Source organism: Lontra canadensis, unplaced genomic scaffold, assembly GCF_010015895.1.
Source record: "Lontra canadensis isolate GAN:19392208 unplaced genomic scaffold, GSC_riverotter_1.0 scaffold58, whole genome shotgun sequence".
Lineage (NCBI taxonomy): Eukaryota > Metazoa > Chordata > Mammalia > Carnivora > Mustelidae > Lontra > Lontra canadensis.
In genome coordinates, this window is record NW_022631052.1 from 3,308,350 (window position 1) to 3,329,268 (window position 20,919).

The 20,919-nt window shown below is 43.6% G+C and overlaps 1 protein-coding gene across 1 annotated transcript in view; it reads right to left on the minus strand.

The window, feature by feature from the left end:
* Positions 1–20,919, minus strand: part of FBXW8 (F-box and WD repeat domain containing 8) — a 121,364-nt gene that overhangs the window by 25,893 nt on the left and 74,552 nt on the right. Inside the window, exons 6-7 of the mRNA XM_032876194.1 lie at positions 13,391–13,587; positions 10,272–10,478 (exon numbers count right to left, since the gene is read on the minus strand). Of these exons, the coding sequence (XP_032732085.1) occupies positions 10,272–10,478; positions 13,391–13,587 (404 nt within the window). The remainder of the gene's footprint in view (positions 1–10,271; positions 10,479–13,390; positions 13,588–20,919) is intronic.

The window sequence follows — 20,919 nt, forward strand, 5'->3', positions numbered from 1 at the left end:
GAGCGAGGCCAAACCAACACCTATTGTGACCTAAACCTGAAAGGAACCCAGAGAGCAGGAGGACGCTCGGGTGAAAATGCAGGCAGACGTAATCCAAATCTCTCTCCCGCTCTCTCAACCCTGCGTCCGTAGATGCTGGAGATGATAAAGCAGAGGGTCTGCTTGTGCAGGGGACAGCACAGGGCGCTCTGCTTTGCTGCAGAGGGCTCTCTCTAGACACTCTCTGTCCTAGCGCTAGAATAAGGAACAGAGACGCGACCGCAAAGAACTGGTGAAGGGGTACGTAAAACCGACCGGAAGTGCTCCTCGCCACACGTTCAGCCCAGCAGAGAGATCACACTTGTGCAAACGTGCCACCGAAAGCTGAAAATCCTCCCGTCCTCCTGTTAGGCGCCCAGCTCGCCTCATGGTAACAAAGAGCACAGCCGGTTCCAAAGCGCTTCACAAACAGCAACCACAGGTAACTGCTCCCAACCCGTGAGAAAGTTATTCCGTCCGCCGCTTGCATACATGGAGGCAATGGAGACCGCGGACTACGGGGGCGTCTGTAAGCCTACACACTTAATGTCGGACTGGACTGTGCAGGCGGGCACACCGGCCGGGCTCTCGGCTCCTGTCTGACGGCGCTGGTGACTTGGAGTGTGGCCCTGGGCTGGACTGGACAAAGGCTTAGAAGAAGGCAGACAGGCAGAGCGCGGCTAAAATCAGACCCTGGACACACAGGACAGCTGACGGGACAGAGGGGCAAATGCGCTGAACCAGTCAGGGCCTTTGGTGTCGGGCGAACAGTCCACGCTACAGCTGCGGTTCACAACTACCCACACACACACACGAGCTCAGAAGTGCTTTGCACATAAAGAATACATAAATAGTAGCTGTTAATAGTAATCCTGATATTCCTTCACATAAATCTTTTCAGAATATTCTACGGGATTCTCACAACCACCAAGTGGAAGACAAATACTACTGCCTACATTTCATGCACAAAGAAGTGGAGGCCCAGCAACTTGCCCCAATTACACAGGTGACAAAGGCGGCCAAGGACACAGGTGGCAAAGCCCAGCCAGTCCCATCCCTACATCAGTGTCTGCCACCATATCACAATGCCTTTCTGGTTTCCAAGAAAAATGGTTCTTAATAATGGGTAATGTTAATAGTGTCCTCTTAGGTGCAAAAGACTACCACAATGCCGTCTCTCACCTGCTCCCCACAATTCCCTACGGTGGGGGTCACAGGATTTTACCCGTTGTACACATGAGGAAATGGACATGTGGAGAGGTAGAAGCACTTACAGTGATGAGGTTGTGGAACTGGGATTCAAACCTGGGTGCTGAGCCTCCACACCCATGCTCGCTCTTGAAACCTCTACCCCATGGTGTGTAGAGTGTGGCCCCAGGACGAGGAGCATTACAGCACCTGTCAGACATGCAGATTCTTAGGCCCACCCCAAAGCTCGACTCAGAACCCTTGGAGCTAGGGTCCAGAGTTCCACATATTTCCATGCTGCCTGGCATTTGAGAACCCCCTACTATACCAATACTGCCTCCCAAGCCAAGAATGAGTCTCCACCACGACAGAAGTATTACTCAGCTGTAAATGCTCACTTCCTACCTCCCAGTTAACGCTAATCTAGTTAAGAAGAGGGCTGGGCAGTAACAGTACCAAAAGGAGAGATTTAGACCATGTACCACACAAGTCAGAGAAGAAGGGTATTTATTCACAGAGAGCCAGCGAGCCAGTAAGGCTCCTTCTGGTAAGTGGGACTCTGGACAGACCTCTCCTGAAAGGACACGGAGAGACAGGAGGGAAACAGGGAATGCTTCCGTTAGTAACAGACATGTCCTGTTGTGGACAGAGTCGGCCTGGCTGGAGCAAGGGACTCATTCTGGAGGTGCGGGATGAGAGCAAGAACTTGACTCCTACAGGTCTTGAGGGCCAGGCTGAAGGCCAGCACACCAGGGCCTCACCCACCGTCCTCAGCACGGAGCCACTGCTCTGGTAGAGCCTGACAGGACCATAAGGGGGTATGCTGACAGGTGGTATAAGAGCGCAGAGGTGGGGAAAGAGCAGGGACCAGTAAGGGAGGGGGGACTGGGAGCAATTATTTTCATGTCATTTTTGTGAACATGAGACAAGAGTTCACACTCCAAGGAAACACTGCAGGGCAATGTGGCCACCCAGGGGAGTAGATGGGGCCTGGACCCAGAGGTCCTAACCTAGAAAGATCCAAAGGATCTGGGTACTGAATTTGGCTGAGGTCGAGGTCCCAGCAGAGCTGCCTTCTGCGGGCCCCACAGTTCAGTCCACTCCTTGCCTCTTCTTTTTGTTTATTTTTGCTTTTGTTTTGAAACAAACTGTTACCATCTTACAATCCTGTAGGTTGGAAACCTACTGTGGGTCTCATTGGCTAACACCTAGTTCCCTGGTCAAGACTAGGGAAGAATCCGTTTTCTTGCCTTTTCCAGCTTCTAGAAGCTGCCCATATTCCCTGGCTCTTAGAACCTTTCTTCCATGTCCAAGCCGTCAACAGGGAGTTAGGACCTTCTCACAGGGCATCACATCCTCTCCCACCTCCCTCTTCTACTTTTAAGGACGCTTGCAATTAGACGGGGCTCACCCAGATAATCCAGGACAATCTTCCTATTTTAAGGTCAGGGGACTGGCAACCTTACCTCCTTCTATAACCTTCACTCCCCTTTGCCATGTAACCTAACCTATTCACAGGTTCTAGCAACTGTGGACATTTGGTGAGGGACATTCTGTTGGATTCTTGGACTCACTGTGACACACTATAAACCTCATTACTCAGCTCAAATTCCTTAATTTGGAATATGATCCCTCAAACTTGGACTGAGCCGGAGTTTTCCTTTACCCTGCAAATTAATAACACACGGAGAGAATGCTTAAAAGAGTAACTTTGCATCCATTAGGACTCATCTGCAACTCAATAATTTATAATTATTAACCCACTCTAACGTGATGCCTCATTGAAACTGGAGTGCTGAGTAAATGAATAAGTCATATTTCATCTATGTACTGAATAAAAAGCAAAGTTCTCTAGCTTGTAATATTTTGTTAGTCTAAGCTATGTGTATTTGAGAACAATAAAATGTCTTAAATATCCTGAAATTCTACTCACACAGGTCATTTTCTGGGTGCCTTCTTTCTCCTGCTCTCCGCCAAACTACCCATGGGTTTCAACGGTCTGAACATCTACATACCAGAGCATGCAGCCGACTCTACAGTGGTGCTGTTTTTAGTTCTAGAGCAAAGACAAATATTTCCCATAGCCCCCTCCTGGTGCCCCTTGATCTCTATCAACTGAAAAACAAGCTGATTTTTAACCCTAACAAAACCTAGTTGCTGCTTGGGCCATACTGGCTCCAAGACTCATCTGTCACGAAGAAGCCAAAGCCATACCTATTTGTGAGGTGAAACAAACACAAAGGTCAACTCCAAGTTCACATTCTTCCATGGGTGTGGAATGGTAAACCAGGATGGAAATTCCACATAAATTACCAAGAACGCCATTAGAAAAATTAGGCCCTATTAACAGGCCATCTGTAGATCCTCTCAGACAGGTGAAGAAGATTAAGAGATACAAACTTACAGTTATAAATAAGTCATGGGAATGAAAAGTGCAGCATGGGGAATATAGTCAGTAATAGTGTAATAACATTGTATAGTGACAGATGGTGACTACACTTACTACGGTGGGCACAGCACAATGTATAGAACAGTCAAATCACTAGGTTATACACCTGAAACTAATATAACATTATATGTCAGCTATACTTTGATTAAAAAAGAGAAAAAAAATAGGCCCTAAATAAAATTCTAAGCAAATTGAAGAGGCAAAAGAGAAGAAAAGCAATGATCACCATATACTTCAGTGTAATCACCTTGTAATTTTGCTCAGAGCCTCAAGAATACTGGTCCATGGGGCGCCTGGGTAGCTCAGTGGGTTAAAGCCTCTGCCTTCAGCTCAGGTCATGGTCTCAGGGTCCTGGGATTGAGCCCCCGCATAGGGCTCTCTGCTCAGCAGGGAGCCTGCTTCTATCTCTCTCTCTCTGCCTGCCTCTCTGCCTACTTGTGATCTCTGTTTCTGTCAAATAAATAAATAAAATCTTAAAAAAAAAAAAAAACTGGTCCAGGTTTTTAACAATTAGAAAATGACACAAATGTCACTGGTGTACAAAATCATGCAAATGTAAGTGAAGACAAAAGATGTTGAAGACACAGTGCCAGTCCTCTCCAGTAAGGCTTCACGTGTCAGAGACTGACACAAAGCGACTCAGCATTCACATTAACTTACTCCATTAGTTCTGTAAGAAGCTAAATTGATCCATCCCTTATCTATTCTAAACGTGTTCTTTCAGAACAGTTCTTGGGAAACTGAATCTCGTGAAGCACCACAGACCGCTATCACTACCAGCATGGCTTTAGCCCTGCCCCCCGCTAGTCCCTGTGTTCCAGGCGGCCTCACCACCCCAATACTGCTCCCCCAAACTTCCTCCCCTTCAGGCCGGCTGCCTCTACCTGGGCTTGCCTCCTGCCCAGGCTTTCCTGATAACTCCAATCTGACCTAAAGCTAGGGGGTGGGGAGGTGAAAGAGGAACCTGACAAGTGCTGAGCACGAGGCCCATGCAAAGCACGTTATCTGCCTTTCCCAGGTCTTCTCCCTTCCCAAATGGGGAGCCTGAGGCATGCCAGTAACCCAGCTAAGGTTTATCGGACTCCAGAACCTTGCTGAGTCCCCAGCAATTATCCCACTACTTGACTGGAGCTGAAAATACTTTCCCCTCTATTCCCCTCCTCTGACTTCGTCGTTTCCTCTCAGGAGTGGCCCAGGACCACTAGAGACCCTAAAGGCCTCTTAGCTTCCACAAGCAGCAGTATTCTAAGAAATGCCTTTTGCGGAGTCACGCACTGTGATCACAGGGCATATCAGAGGAGACGGCGAAAGGTCTCTGCAGTTAGAGGTTCCATGCTCTGTCCTGAGAAACCCTAGAGCCATGGGGGTGCTTCAGGGTTTCCACAACACATGAGAATTTATTACTATTCATTAACAATACAGAACGGTTTTCTCGCCTCCTGATACCATTTCGGTACTAAAAGGTGTATGAAATGCATTTGGATGTTCCATCCTAATCTATTTATCTGTATAATTTTTCACTGCTCTGAAATTCAGTGACTTCAGTAAGATGGCCTCTGGTTCCTCTTGATGGGGAGAAAACCACTTCTGTGTTGCTAAGTTGCTGGTAAGGCCCACAAGATCGTAAGCCCCATGCAGAGGTCATGTTCGGTTCATCCTGGTTTTCAGTTACAATCAGAAATCTAGCACATGGGGGTGTCTGGGGGGTGGAGGGGGGCTCAGTCAGTTACGTGTCCAACTCTTGGTTTTGGCTCAGGTCATGATCTCAGGGTCATGAGATTAGGCTCTGCATCGGGTTCCATGCTCAGCAGGAAGTCTGCTTGAGATTCTCTCCCTCTCCTTCTGCCCCTCCCTGCAACATGCGCACATGCTCTCTCTCTCTCTCTCATAAATAAACCTTAAAAAAAAAAAATCCAGCATACAGCATGTATTCAATAAGGAGTCACTAACAATGGCAGCAACCTCAATAATAAAAATGGATCTTTCTGGTAGTCCACATGACTCAGTAACCCAAGAAAACTGGTCTCCAAGAGCTACTTCCCTAAATTTCTCCAAGAACAAAGTATATATAAAAAATTTTAAAGGTTTTAAGATGAGTGAAAAGGAAATTAGCCATTTACTTTGGGAAATTTCAATTTAAATTAGTCATCCTGTTTGTAAAATACCAAGTTTTTGTTCTCTGGAATAGTACCTTGAGCAAAAGATGGGTTTCATATTCTAGTGTAGATATGGGAGAGCAGGGCCCAAACGCACAGGTGCTGAGTTTCTGATTCCAAAGGCTCTCTCTGACTGATATTTCAACTCGTGACAAGCGCAAGCCACCAATCCAGAGTCCTTTCACGTTCATGTAGAGGGAATGATTATCACAGGAGACGTTAGCAATTCTTTTCCAGCGTGATGTAAGCTGAGGCAGCAGCGCCAAGCAAGCGTCCTTGTCAAACACGTTCCAGCCTTCTGGATTACTTCACTCACATCTCCCTGATTAGTATGCATGCCGCGTGCTGCTTAATACAATCTGCCATCGAATGCCAAGTACTTCAGAACTAAATTAGGAAATATGTCCAAATACATAGAATGATGCTAAGAGCCCTAAGTGGGTCTCTCTCTTTCCTTTATGAGGCATGAGACTCATCGTCAACGTAATGCTCTTAAATGAGGCAATTCTATCTTCTAACTCTCTACCTCTGAGAGCAAAAATTTAATTCAAGCAGCGAAAGAATTAATAAAGATAATATGGTATCATAAATACCATTTTCATGGATGAAGTGTTTTTGACAGCTTCAGGAAATGTGAGACATAAAAACACACTTTAGAGGGTTAGCAACAGAGCTGACACTGATTTCCGCGCTGCAGCACAACGGAGGCCAGAGTCACTGCAACTACACTTGTTTTCCCTCACCATCACATGCCACTTAGCAACGGCCACCTTCCAGGTCATGTATGCCACTGAAGTAAAGAGCCCAAGAAGGCAATATCAAAACTCTAGAGCCTAGCCTGGGGATCCCTGCGCACAGGCAGACCAAGAGGGACCAGAGTTTTCTCTCTGTTCCTTCCTACCTGAGCTGGAAACAGCTGAACCACCAGCTGTATTTACAAGCCTTTTCTTAAGACTAAATACCTTACTTTTTTGAGAGAGGGGGAGAGAGAGAAAGCATGCTTCCACGCATGAGGCAGGGGAGGGGCAAAGGAGCAGGGAGAGAGAGAATCATAAGTAGGCTCCATGCCCAGCACAGAGCCTGATTCGGGGCTTGATCTTACCGCCCTGAGTTCTTGACCTGAGCGGAAAACAAGAGATGTTTAACTTGCTTAACCAACTGAGCCACCCAGGTGCCCTGAGATTAGATACATTTGTGCGATGTTCCTTGGTTTCATTTCCTTAGGAGACTACGTGTATTAACAGGCTAGGTTCTAAAAGTGCCAACTCGCTGAAGCCTGTGCAGAATGCTGTTGTAATGTGCCAATGCCAGGAACACAACTGTAACTCTCCGCGCCCAGCACGTGTCCGGCTAGCTCGATGTATGAACGGATGGATTCGAAAACATTATTACTTAATGCTCAGATAGCTGTGGTTCCTATAAAATGCTAATGTGATTATCACATGGTGCAAGGATATTCTCCAACTAAACACAAATAACACTGCTGGGGCACTTCTACAGGTTAGGGAAATTCTGGTCGCTGACTCAAATTCTGTATCAACATTTGGACTTCACTATCTGCTTTGATCATAGTTAATCAATAACGGATTATAGCTAAACCCCAGTTCTGTATCAGTACAAACAAAGATAAACCAAACTCTCTGTTCTCATAAAGCCTTCATCTGAATCCTAAATACACGGGCCAGAGGCACAGACACAAACCCCCACGTGCATTTAGCCGCAGGCAAGCTCTCCTGCTAATAGTCTCACACCATCCTAATAAAACGTGCTGGGCCACATGCTCCCGGGCCAAAGCAAATAGAGCCCAAACATGGTATTCACAGCGTTAAGCACAGTGACACTGAGCACCGCACAGAAGACTGTTTGGGAATTATGGTATCATATTATAGGATAGCAGGAGGATACTAAAATCTTATAGAGCCACCCATGACATGGCTTAGTTCACCCAGAAATGTTACAGGACAATTAGTTTCCTAAAAATGCAGGTTTTTCTCAAACAAGCAGAGAATTCATTGAACACAATCACATGGAAAGTGCTGCCTCCTCAAAACTGGGGAAAATTTCATAGATATAGAGTGTCCTCCCTCACGTTCCAGTGGGTGGCATTCATGCTGGAGAAACACCTCAGTGCAAAGTTGTAACGGCGTACAACCACCCACCAGCCATCCACCCACAAAAGTGTTGGAGGGTTTGGAGCTGCACTCACATAATATTTGGATGACTAATGGTACTATCAGATTCAAAGAGATGCTGAGACACATTCTTGTAGTAAATTAATCTCCATTCTTCATTTTAAAACACCAATGAAAAATACCAGGTAATGACTTGAGGGACTACGAACTTTTAAAAGTGAATTTTCATAAAATCAGTGGGTTAATCAGCTGATTCCAATAATTAGTACTTTTATTCTTTTAGATTTTTTTTTTTTTTAATTTATTTGAGAGAGAGACGGAGATAGTGACAGAGATAGCCAGAGAGAGAGAAAGAGAAAGCATCAGCAGGGAAGAGAGGGAGAAGCAGGCTCCTCGCTGAGCAGGAAGCCTGATGTGGGCCTTGATACCAGGATCCTGGGATCATGACCCATGCCAAAGGCAGATTTTCAACCGACTAAGCCATGCAGGTCTCCCTGACTATGAAAAATTTATTAAAATAGGACAAATTTAAGCCAGGCTAGTGCTAAATAAAACTATCACTTCACTACACTGAGAACCTGAGACGAAAAGGAGATAACCAAACTTCAAAGTATGATAGATGAAAACTTAGAAGGCAAATAGTCTCTCTTCTCTCAATAAATGAGCTCACCGGGGACCAGAAAAGGTTTTTTCAAAGCAAGAAAGGAAAGTGCCTTAGGAAATCAACTGCTCTCCCCTGCCCCACCTCCCAGGAACGCACAACAGTGGAGTTAAATCATCCTCAATCTATCTTTCCAGCTAAGCTGTGCTCTGTGCTCCCACAGAACAGGCCACTAGAGCACAAAGGGAGTCCGCTGTCACAGTGAGGTTGCAAAAAGCCACATGTATCTTTGACTGCTTTGTGCGTCTTCCTGAACAAAGAACAGCTACCGCAATCCGGGATGCTTCAAAACTTTGCACATTTACTAAGTGGCAAAACCAGTGAACACCTTGATGAACGAGATTTGATCTTCGAGGGGACTATCCACAGGGGAAACAAGGTATACAAATCCCAACCGGAGGCCAGACATAAACTAGGAGTGGAGGAAAGAAACCGGAAGCACCATGATGGTCATGCTCGCATGCCAGGCACTATGCTTAAAGCTTTACACACAGATTTTCATCAAACCCTACCATTTTATGAAATAGCTACTATTCAGAACTCCCTTTTACCAATGAGAAAACTGAGGCCTAAAAGGGTTAAGGTCCCACAGGGCAGTAGGTTACTACAGAAGTGGAACTGAAATTCGGCTGTGTGCATCCAGAGCCTGGCTTTTCTCTGGGTCATAACGCTGCTCTGTGGAAGAAGGCCTCCTTCCTGAAGGAGAAGCTATGTCGTCAGTGGAGCGGCTGGCTCAGGGAAGTTCCTTCCCAAGGACTGCACCCACTGCCAGCAGGGTCAAGAGTGGGCAAATTGGAGAAAAACAAAACAAAACAATACAAAACAAAACTTGATCCCTTTCTCCCCTGATTCCACTGGGAGAGAGAGAGAGAGAAATCAACTTTAAGACCAAATACTTGGCCTATAGTGAGGATAGTAAAATGCTAGGTAGTGGTAAAATTTAGTCAATTAAAAAACCTGTCTCCTTAATTTTGACGCAAGATTATCAGAAGGCACTTTTATGCACTACTGGTGAGAAATTTTGCTGCAACCCTTTTAGAGGGCAATTTGGCAAAGTCCATCATCGTCTTAAGTGCACACACCCTCTGGCCAAGCAACGTAACCACTAAGAATTTGTCCTAGAGATCTCCTACACAAGACTTTCAGAAGCTGCAGTACACATCGTAGTGTAGTCAGTAACAGCCAACAGTGAAAACGACCCGACTGCCCACCCGTGAGCAGGGCTGCGTAAAAAGACATGGGCTGTAGGCATACGCTGGAACCCTAGTGAGAAGGAGCATGGTATGTGCTGACAAGGAACACTCCCCGAGGTGTATTACTGAATGAAAATGTTGAGTACAGGACAGTATGTATACTATGATCTCATTTTTTCGTGTATAAATGTCCCTATAAATGCATGAAATTCTACTAGATGGATACCTAGAAACTGTTCAATAGTTTCTTCTGTGGAGTGGGGTTGGGGGAAGGAACGAGAAAGGAAACAATTACTTTCATTTTACAGCCTTCAGAAGTGCTTGAAGTTTCTTTTTTTTTTTTTACCATGCTGAATATAAATTGCCTGAATATACCTTAAAAATTTATCAGACAGCTTTAATTTTTTAATTGTCTTCAAAAAAATAAAAATCGATGTTCTTTTTTGTTCCTTATACGTCTTACTACTTTTGTACCTTGTTTCCTTCGTGTACCCATCCTAGACTCTTCACTCCAAAAGCAGCCTGGCAGGCCGAGACATCCAGACACGTGACGGGCTGGCCGTAGACATAATGGAGGGTTCTGGCAGAGTCTTCAGCTTTTAGCAGGTACACCAGATCTCCAGCCGTGGCCACTGCCACAGGGTACCTTTCAGTATCTGGAACTATTTCAAGGTAGTCAACCTGTGAAAGGATAAGAGTTATGGAGTCCATCAGGTCTCACCCATGGTTCATCCTGACTTGGTCAAAAATATACAATCCCTCCTCTATGTCAATAAGACCAGCAACCTGACAGAAAAAGATGGGCAAAGGCTCACAAGGTCACGGAAATGAGAACATGGTTCTTACACTAATAAAAAGTTGCTCTTTGTAAAAAAAAAACAACCAAAAAAACCTAAAAACAAAAACACAATACATTTCTGATAAGAGAAATATGAAGTAATTCGCCAAGATACCATTTTCACCAGTCATATCAGCAAAGATCAATTAGCCTGATAGGACACTGGTCTGGAAATGGAGGGGGGACAACCATACTTGCAGATCCCACTTACAGCTGGTGGGATATAATCTGTTCCAACCTCTCTAGAGGGACATCTGGCAATACTTATCACAATGTCAAATGCACATTCGCTCTGAACCAGCAAGTCAGCCCCAGGAATTTACTTACAAGTAAACTCACATACAGGCAAAACAATTGTGTACAAGGTTATTTACTATTTACTATGTTGTCTTAGCTAAAAATTGGAAAAACCTAAACATGCCTTACCAAGGGACTAATTAACAATACATCTATGCATTGGAATACTATGCAGCCACAGGGGAAAAAAAAAGCATGAAGCATTCTTTATAAACTGATATAAATGGAATCATCTCCAAGATACATTTGGGGGGAAAAAAGCAAGGAAGCGAGGTACAGGATTCACAGTATGCTACTGTGTGTGAAGGGGGGCCAGAGGGACCACAGCACGTATGTGACTTATGCAAATATAAATCTGATAATATTGGCTGCTTTCAAGAAGGGAACAGAGTTCTTTGATGGGGTGGAATAGAGATTTCTCCCCGTAAACCTTACTCTATCTTTTAAATTCTGAACCATGAGGGTACAAATTAGCACCATTCACATTTTAACATTTGTGCAAATACCAAAAAATGTGCTGCTAAAAGGCTAAAAGTACCTGAGGTATCTGTCCTCTGCTGGCTTCAAAGTCATCGAGGGTAGAAAGGCCCCTGCACTACTCCTGACTGCATCATTGCAACCGCTTTCTCTAATCTGCATGAGCATGAGGTGCTCCCTTCAGGAATAATCTGCTTTTCTATGTCTTTGAGTGGCACATGTCTCCCAAGCACAGTTTACACCAGGTTTTCACCTTGAGTAAAATGGGAGAGTACAAAAGCAGACGGTGTGCCATGCTGTGTAATTATGAAAACCACTGTGGAAAGGGACAGCACTGCCCTGACAATGAGCCAAAGGAGTTCAAAAGCCTGCACCCCGGGGACTGTCCAGAGGAGCTTGAGAGAGAGTAAACATCCGGGTGATTCTGCTAATCCTCTGGCCCAAGAGTGTGAGTGGCGGCCCCATGTCCCCAGCCAAGAACTCATGACAAAGGACAGACAATCTAGGCCAGTAGTACCAATCGGGGAACACTGCCATTGTGATTCAGGGAGCCTATCTGGGAAAGACAAAAATGGCCCAGCTTTCACAGGCCAGGAGGTGCCTTTTTCAGTGACAGCACATTCTGTGGCCACCCCTCATCCAGGAGGAGAAAGAACACATAAAAAGCATAATAACACATGCTTCCAGCAGCGGTTGCCTCCTTCCTCTCTCTCCTATTCTAAAACTCATTTCTTATTTTCCTAAAATCAACATCCTCAGTCTAGCCATTTAATTTCACTTTACTGTTGGATTTTTGACAGACCAAGAAGCTCAGATCGACTGTGGCTGTGCCATTTGCCAGGAGCTGTAAACTACTTTAAAAAGCTTCCAGTCTATGCCAGGGTGCCACCTTATTGCCAAGGCAGGATTTACACTTTACAGAGGAACTCAAATCTTAAGTAATTGTCGAATTCATATAATTATGGCTCATCTAGAATATTCTTTAGGCAGAGACCAAATGATAAGCACTATGGTAGTTTCGAGAACAAACAAAGAGATGGTACTTCTACATTTCTCTAATAAAACTCCAAGAGGAACAACAGGCAGTTTCAGAGAACCACCACTGAAACTGCAGAAATTGCTCACTAGAGGAACAAGAAGCTTATGGAGGGGACGTGGAGAGGCCAAGGGCTTTTTAGTTACTCAAGCCTAACAAGAGCTCTACCAGGAGGGAAAAGGGAGAACAGGATCTGTTCCAGGTCAGACCACAAATTCATTATTCAAAATTGGCTTTTCTGTTTGCTCTCCCACTAGTGCTAAAATCAAGGTTAAATTAAATCCAAATTTAGCACAGATTTAAGCTCTTCCTTCTTACCGCAAAATCATCTCCCACCATATGACCATGGAGGCTCACATACAAATGGACTCAGAAACAGGCTCTATGTGGAAGAACTCTTCAGGACGGCCGAGCTTCACGCATGACATCCTGGAACACAGCTACCCAATTAGCGCGGACTTAAATTTATTTTCACTCAGGAGCTACTCTTAATTCCAGGTGAGAAAATCCTAGGTGAAGAAAGTGCGGGATGGAAACCTTCCCTCCCATATGGATTGGCAGGATACGACTGAATTCATTTTCACTTATATAATAGGCTAGAAACCAGGCTCAGATTTCCAGGGATGAATGTCCTATGAACGTGAAGGAAGCCAAAGACCCCCGTAACCAGAAACACTAGCCTTGAAGTCAGCCCGGCGGTTTGCAGCACAGCTTCTTAGCGCTGAGATATGGGGCAAGTCGGTTTACTGCTCCAAGCCTCTCCTGGCTTTCTGGTAAATGGGGGAAAGATACTATCTATTTTGCAAGGCTGCCATGAGGTTTAGAAATGTAAGGTGTCCACAAAGCCCTGAGGGAATGGGAGCTGCCCACATCGTCACTATCTGTCTGTATCAGACTTGGGGATTTCAACAACGGAGAATACAGTGACCAGACCAAAAAGCTTACCAGTTTCTGAACTTCAAATTCAGCAGTAATTTGCCAATACCCGTCCTCACTGGGGCGTAGCATCACAACGTCAAAAGCAGAAGCCGTGGCCACAGTCACGTCGTCCTGGCTGAGGGCGAGTGCTTGTATTCTTGCGTCATGCTCAAAACGATGGACAGGATACTTTCCAGTCCTTAGATCCCAAATATTAAGAAATCCTATGTAGGAAAAAAACAAACAAACAAACAAACAGAACACAGGTAACAGTTGTAAATTCACTTAAAACGCACAATTTTAAAAACAATGGTTCAGGGGCGCCTGGGTGGCTTAGTGGGTTAAAGCCTCTGCCTTCGACCGGGTCTTGATCCTGGGATCCTGGGATCGGCCCTCATCGGGCTCTCTGCTTCCCTACTCAGCGGGAAGCCTGCTTCCCTTCCTCTCTCTGCCTGCTTGTGATCTCTGTCTGTCAAAGAGATGAACAAAATCTTTAAAAAACAAAACAAAAAAAAACAATTATTCACTATAAAGAAAACTAAAAGGTAAATAATAAGTTTGCATCACATTTTTTAAAAAAGATTTTATTTATGTATTTGACAGAGCGAGAGAGGGAATCCAAGCAGAGCATGTGGGAGAGGGAGAAGCAGGCCTCCCACCAAGCAGGGAGCTCAATGTGGGGCTTGATCCCAGAACCCTGGGATCATGACCTGAGCCAAAGGGAGATGCCTAATGACTGAGCCACCGAGGCGCCCCAAGTCTGCATCACATATAATAAAGGGTCAATTTCCTTAATAAAGAGCTTCTAAGATTCAATAAGGAAAAAAAAGTAATTAGGAAGTGAGCAAAGGGCATGAGCATCCTGGTCACAGAAAAAAGAAATCCAACTGATATATAAACATAAGAAAAATGCAAAATTTCACTCACAATTAGAAAAATACAAATGAAAATGATCATAGAGTATTATTTTCATCAAATTGACAAATGGACAATTTCATAGACATTTTGTTGTTGTGGATATGCAGACACAGGCTCTATCTTAAATTGTTGCTGGGGATGTAAATTAATTCACCCAACTCTATAGAGGCAATTTGATAATAACTACCAAATTACAAATGTATATGGACAGTCACTGTAATGTTTTTAATTATGCCAACAGATCAGAAGCTCTCTAAATGCCCACCACAGTTTGAAATTTAAATAAAATGACCAGTTAAACAAGACTGAGTCAGCCTTATATATAAGCTATATGAAATGATCAACAAAATGTATTACTAAACGAAAAAGAGTAAAGGACAGAATAGTGGTATAGTATGCTATACTACTTTTGTGTTTTAAAAATTTACACACACACGCACACAGACACACACAGACACACACTTACGAGGACTATCCCTGTGTATGGAAGGATACACAAGAAACTATCAATGGTTGGCCTTGAAGGAAAGAAACCAAGGAGAAGAGACAAGAGCAGGAGGGCATTTTACTGTATATCATTTGTATATTCTGAAGATTTTTCCCAAAATTATTTTGACCAAAAATAAAAATTTTAGAAAATGTTTTTATGAGAAAGACTTAAAAAAAGAATGGAAGGATATATATCAATTGCTCAATTTTTTTTTTAAGATTTTACTTATTTTAGAGAGGAGAGAGAGAGCGTGAGCACGCAAGCACGGGGAGAGTGAGAGGATCTCAATCAGACTCCCTGCTGAGTGCAGAGCCCCACATGGGGCTGGATTTCAGGACCCTGAGATCATGACCTAAGCTGAAATCAAGAGTCGGACACCTAACCAACTGAGCAACCCAGGTTCCCCTTAAATATTTCTAACATATGGGGAAAATTTTTTTTAAGATTTTATTTATTTTTATTTATTTGAAAGAGAGAGCACAAGCAGTACTTGTGGCAGGCAGTGGCAGGCAGAAGGAGAGGCAGAAGAAGTCTCCCCGAGGAGCAGGGAGCCCAATGCGGGGCTCAATCCCAGAAACCTGGGATCGTGACCTGAGCTGAAGACAGACACTGAACTGAGACACCCAGGCGTCCCTAACATACAGAACTCTTCATTCTAACTGTCCATTCATGCAACAAACAATTACTCCCCAGTTTTATTGATACAGCTGACATCCAACATTGTATCAGTTTAAGTTAGCAACATAATGATTTGATACATGCATTTACTGTGAAATGATCAAAATTTAGTTATCACCCATCACCTTGCATAGTTAACAAATTTCTCTTTCTTTATTAGAACTATTAAGATCTACTCTAAGGGGTGCCTGAGTGGCTTAGTCGGTTAAGCGACTGCCTGCTTCTCCCTCTGCCTGCTGCTCTGCCTGCTTGTGCTTTCTCTCTCTCTGTCAAATAAATAAAATCTTTAAAAAAATAAAAAATAAAAAGACCTTCTCTCAGCAACTTTCAAATATACAATACAGTATTCATGATAGTCACCATGTTGTATATTAGATCCCCAGAGCTTATTTATAATTGGGAGTTTGTACACCTTTTGGCCACCTTCACCCATTTCCCCTACCTCCACCCCAAGAATCACAAATCTGTGCTGAGTTTGGTTTTTTGTTTGTTTAGACTCAGGAGTGAGAGGATACAGTATTTGTTTTTCCTCTGACTTATTTCACTTAGCGTAATGCCCTCAGGGCTCACCCATATTGTTGCAAATAGCAGGATTTCCTTCTTTTTAGGGCTGAATAGTATTCCATTGTATATGAATACCAAATTTCCTTTATCCATCTGTCAAAAGACATTTAGGTTGTTCCCATGTCTCTGCTATTGTGCATAATGCTGCAGGGAACAGGGGGTATAGATAGCTCTTTGGGATGGTGATTTCATTTCCTTTGGATAAATACCCAGAAGTGGAATTGTTGCCTCATCTGGTAGTTCTACATTTTTTTGAGGAACTTTCATGTTGTTTTCCACAGTGGCTGCACCAATTTCCATTCGCACCAGCTGTGCATTAGGGATCCTTTCTCCCCACATTCTCACCAGCATTTGTCATCACTGGTCTTTGATGACAGCCATTCTAACAGGTGTGAGACATCGTGCAAATAATTATCGAGCATGTTATAGACAGGGCACTGCTCTAGATGCTTGCCAGATCTGAAAACAGCCATTAACCTACACTCTACAAGATTCTTGTATTTCATCCTTCCACACACAACCCTCTTCCAGCCACTGGGAACAGGGGTGCTTTCTTTCGCATCATTATAAAACATGAGCCTGACTATCCCACACTTGTTAAAAACCTTGATTTCTACCTTTACACACATCTCTCCAGCTCCCTGAATGCTGCTACCCAGATGAACTCCTCTTACACACACTGGCCATGCCTCCAACTTCCTCAAATAGTCTAGAGTAGTGACATGCAAGTGTGGTCCCCAGGCTAAAAGCAGCAGCAGCAGGGGCAGCATCCACTGCTGGCTTTTAGAAATGCGGATTTGGGGGAACAGCAATTCTGGGATATACGCTTGAGCCTGAGCACCAGTCATCTGCAGGAACTTACACTTTTCTATCAGAAATACAAACTTTAGGGACACCTGGGTGGCTCAGATGGTTAAGCATCTGCCTTTGGCTCAGGTCATGATCCCGGGGTCCTGGAGTCAGGCCACTGGGTTCCCTTCTCGGTGGGGAGTCTGCTTCTCCCTCTGCCTTTACCCTGGTTTGTGCTCTCTCTCTCCCTTAAATATACAAAAATCTTTTTTTTTTTTTTTTTTTTTTTTTTTTTTAAAGAAAGAAATATAAACTTTGAGGGCACCTGGGTGGCTCAGTCAGTTAAGTGTCTGACTTGATTTCGGCCCAGGTCATGATCTCAGGATTGGGAGATTGAGCCCTGTGTTGGGGGATCCATGCTCAGTAGGGAGTTTGCTTAAGATTCCCTCTCTCTCTGTTCCTCATCCCTCTCACGCTCTAAAATTAATAAATCTAAAAAAAATTATAAACTTTTCTGCATTTGGTGTGCCATTTATTCTTTTCTTGCCAAAAAAATTCTTTTTATCATTCCTACCCACTTTTTAAAAAAAATAAATTTTAAAAAAATTTATTTGAGAGAGAGGGAGATCACAAGTAGGCAGAGAGGCAGGCCGGGGGGCAGGGGGGAAGCAGGCTCCCTACTGAGCAGAGAGCCCGATGTGGGGCTAGATCCCAGGACCCTGAGATCATGACCTGAGCCGAAGGCAGAGGCTTTAACCTACTGAGCCACCCAGGCGCCCCTTAGTCCTATCCACTTCTTTTCTCTCAAAGAAAATAATTTCCTCTCAAGAAAATAATTACTGTCTGCCTCATGCTGGAGGTTCCAATTCCCACTAATTTTTCAAAATTCACTGAGAAATGACTGTATGGAAATAACACAGTCTGTGCTTATTTGAGTTCAAATCCAGCTCTACCACTTGCTAGCCAAAGGCATGGGCAAGTTACTTGAAGCTGTGAGCCTGTCTCTTCATCTCTAAAACTGAAGGTAACACTACCTACGCACAGGACCCTCGTGCACATGAAAGGAGAAAAACTACACAAAAGGCTGGAGATAGGGCACGTGGGTGGCTCAGTTGGTTAAGCGACTGCCTTCAGCTCAGGTCATGATCCTGGAGTCCCGGGATCGAGTCCCGCATCGGGCTCCCAGCTCCACCGGGAGTCTGCTTCTCCCTCTGACCTCCTCCTCGTTCATGCTCTCTCTCAATGTCTCTCTCTCAAATAAATAAATAGAATATTAAAAAAAAAAAAAAGGCTGGAGATAGGCCAACCAGTTTTACCTTTTATTTTTATGTGTTCTATAAAGCCTGCCATGTTGCTAAGTACATTGTATCTATTAATAACACAAATTTCCTCTGGTGGTCATTTAAAATCCAGTCCTAGTTTCTATAACTTCCTATTACCCAAAACAGATAAAGCTTTTTCACTCCTCTTCTCTTTGCAATCCATTTTCCCATCTTTCTTGTTTCTTGCCTTGCACTTTGTCTGTAAATGGCACATGCTTTGAACTTAGGAACTTACTATAAGGCATCACTGAGCACTAGATAAATACAGGCAGAAGAAAATAACACATGTGGGCGGCTTTGCAAGACTTTTGAACTGTCAGTAGGCTAAGTAGGTGATTCCAAACAAAAGCAGAGCTTTCTTCAAGTTAAATGTTGCTTCAGACAGAAAACAGTGTTCTTTTCTAAGAATTGTGATAAACTCAGGGGATAAGCAGATCACAAAAGGCTCCACAACACATTCCCCTGGCAAATATTTTGGCAAATTCTTTCCACTCTGACTCAGAAGAAGCAGATACACTGCAGAAAATGCCAATGGCTCTACCCATTAAATAGAAGATAGCCATGTTCCAATCCTTCGACATTACCTTTGTTTGCATTTGTTTGGAGACATCACAATAATTAGGAATGAGAAATAAAAATTGTAATTTGCAGAAAGCTTTTGAGTATTCAGACACTTTCATTTGTCTCCTCTGAGTGCTCCCTTCTATTATCCTCATTTTACAAAAGAGTAGAAGCTCCGAGTGGTTAAACAACTGGTCCAAGCCACTTGGTATGTGACGAGGCTGGGCTGGGATTTAGCTGGGAAAATGCAGGATGTGCGGCTGCATCTACAGCGCATAAAATAACTATAAGCTCCATGAGTAAATGATATAGAATTGCCTGCTTCTGCCAAATGTGGAAGTTCCTCAACCACAGCTCATTCTAAGCACACATGGAGTTTATCTATAGATACATTTTTCATTATTAATCAACTACTCGGTTTTGTTGGCATCATTATTCCAACAGAATCCTATGCAAGAAAATAGCCTGTGCTGCAAGGCTGAGTTTCCAGAGCTATTCTAAGAAGGGTCTTTCTGGAAAACGATTCTAGGGCTCCCTCAATTCGATGGCCACATTCTTCTTTTCTGAATGCCTATAGTGTCATCGTGTGTCAATTCTACTTCCTTCAACTATGAAGTGTAAAACTTGGCTAGACCTTTCCTTGTCAACGGCACAGTCCTCCAAGACCACTTTTAGATGCATAAACATTTAAGGTTATTCCTGTGGATGAATTGACCCTTTGCTGTTCGCAATGTCCCTTTTTACCCACGGCTATTCTTTGCTCCAAGATTTACTCTGTCTGGTATGGATATAGGCCTCCAGCTTTCTTCTGAACAGTGTTATTAGCACAGTATATATTTTTCTGTCCTCTTTGCCATGTGTCTTCATGTATGAAATGAATTTCTTGTAGACAGCATATGGTTAGTCCTTCTTTTAAATGGACTGTTTGGACTATTTACCTTTAATGTGGTTATGGACAGGAATGGGTTTAACCTACCATTTTGCTATTTAACCCTCTTATTCTTTGCTCCCATCTTCTCTTTTAGACTGAGTATTTGGATTAACTGAGTATATGTTTATTCCATTTTAATTCCCTTGTTGGCTCATTAGCTAAAACTCTGTTGTGTTATTTCAGTGGCTGAAACAGGGTTTTAGCGTTCATCTTTAACTTACCAGTCTAGCTCCCAGTGATACTGGCCCACTTCGTGTGAGGCATCAGAGCTTCCCCACAATGCACTTCCCACCCGCCAGCCTCTGTGTTACTGTTGTCATACTTTTTATATCTATGTATGTTATGAATCCCACGTACATTGTTATTACTTTTGCATAAGCAGGCAATTATCTTTAAAAGAGACTTAAACAGTAAGAAAAAGCTGCCCCTTATATGTACCCATGTAATTACCCATGTAATTACCACCTCTAGTGCTCTTCCAACATCACTTCTAACATTAACTCCTGCCGCTTTTGCAAGATTTGCAATTCCACTTTGCAACTGTGTTGCTAGACACTTGGCCCAAAAACACATGGGCAGGGTGGGCGGGAAGAGATACAGCAGCGAATAAGGAGAGATGTCTGAGAGGAAGCTGATTTTATAAATGATCTATTAGTTAATACAGTTACACCACGGCTACTTTTACAACCTCAAAACTACAAGGACTTGAACAGTGAATACAGGAATTACAAGAATGTCCTACAATATTGTAGCTGATTGTCATCCCTGTTAACCAACATTTAGCCAAAAGGGAATTGATGCAACGACACATTCAACAACTGTTTGCTACGCCCCTGCTTTGGGCCAGCCACTATTCCAGCACCAGGGAAATCACAGCAAACAAGACAAAATAGAGCAAGAAAGTCACTGCATTTTGCAAACATTCTCGTGGCTTCTACCAAGCATCTTGTCCGGGGGCAAACAGAAAAGATATGACCCCTAGTCTCATAAAACCCACTTCTGAGAGAAACCAAACACACAGCAGAAAATACAAAGTGCAATGGGAAGACGTACTTTTTTGTCACATCGTCAGATTATTTTAACATCCCCAAAGGGACAGCTCATTTTTCCAGACATTTCCAGCTGATCTGGGTGCACAACCACTACATGACATTAAGGAATAAGTAGTCAAGGCCTGTCAGAGCCAAATATAGTCACTTGTCAAATAGGTGATAATTTTTAAAAATCTGATATAAATTCATTTGAAAGGCCAAGTTTTATATCACAGAAACAGCAATGATGGGGATTTGGCTCTTGATAGTGT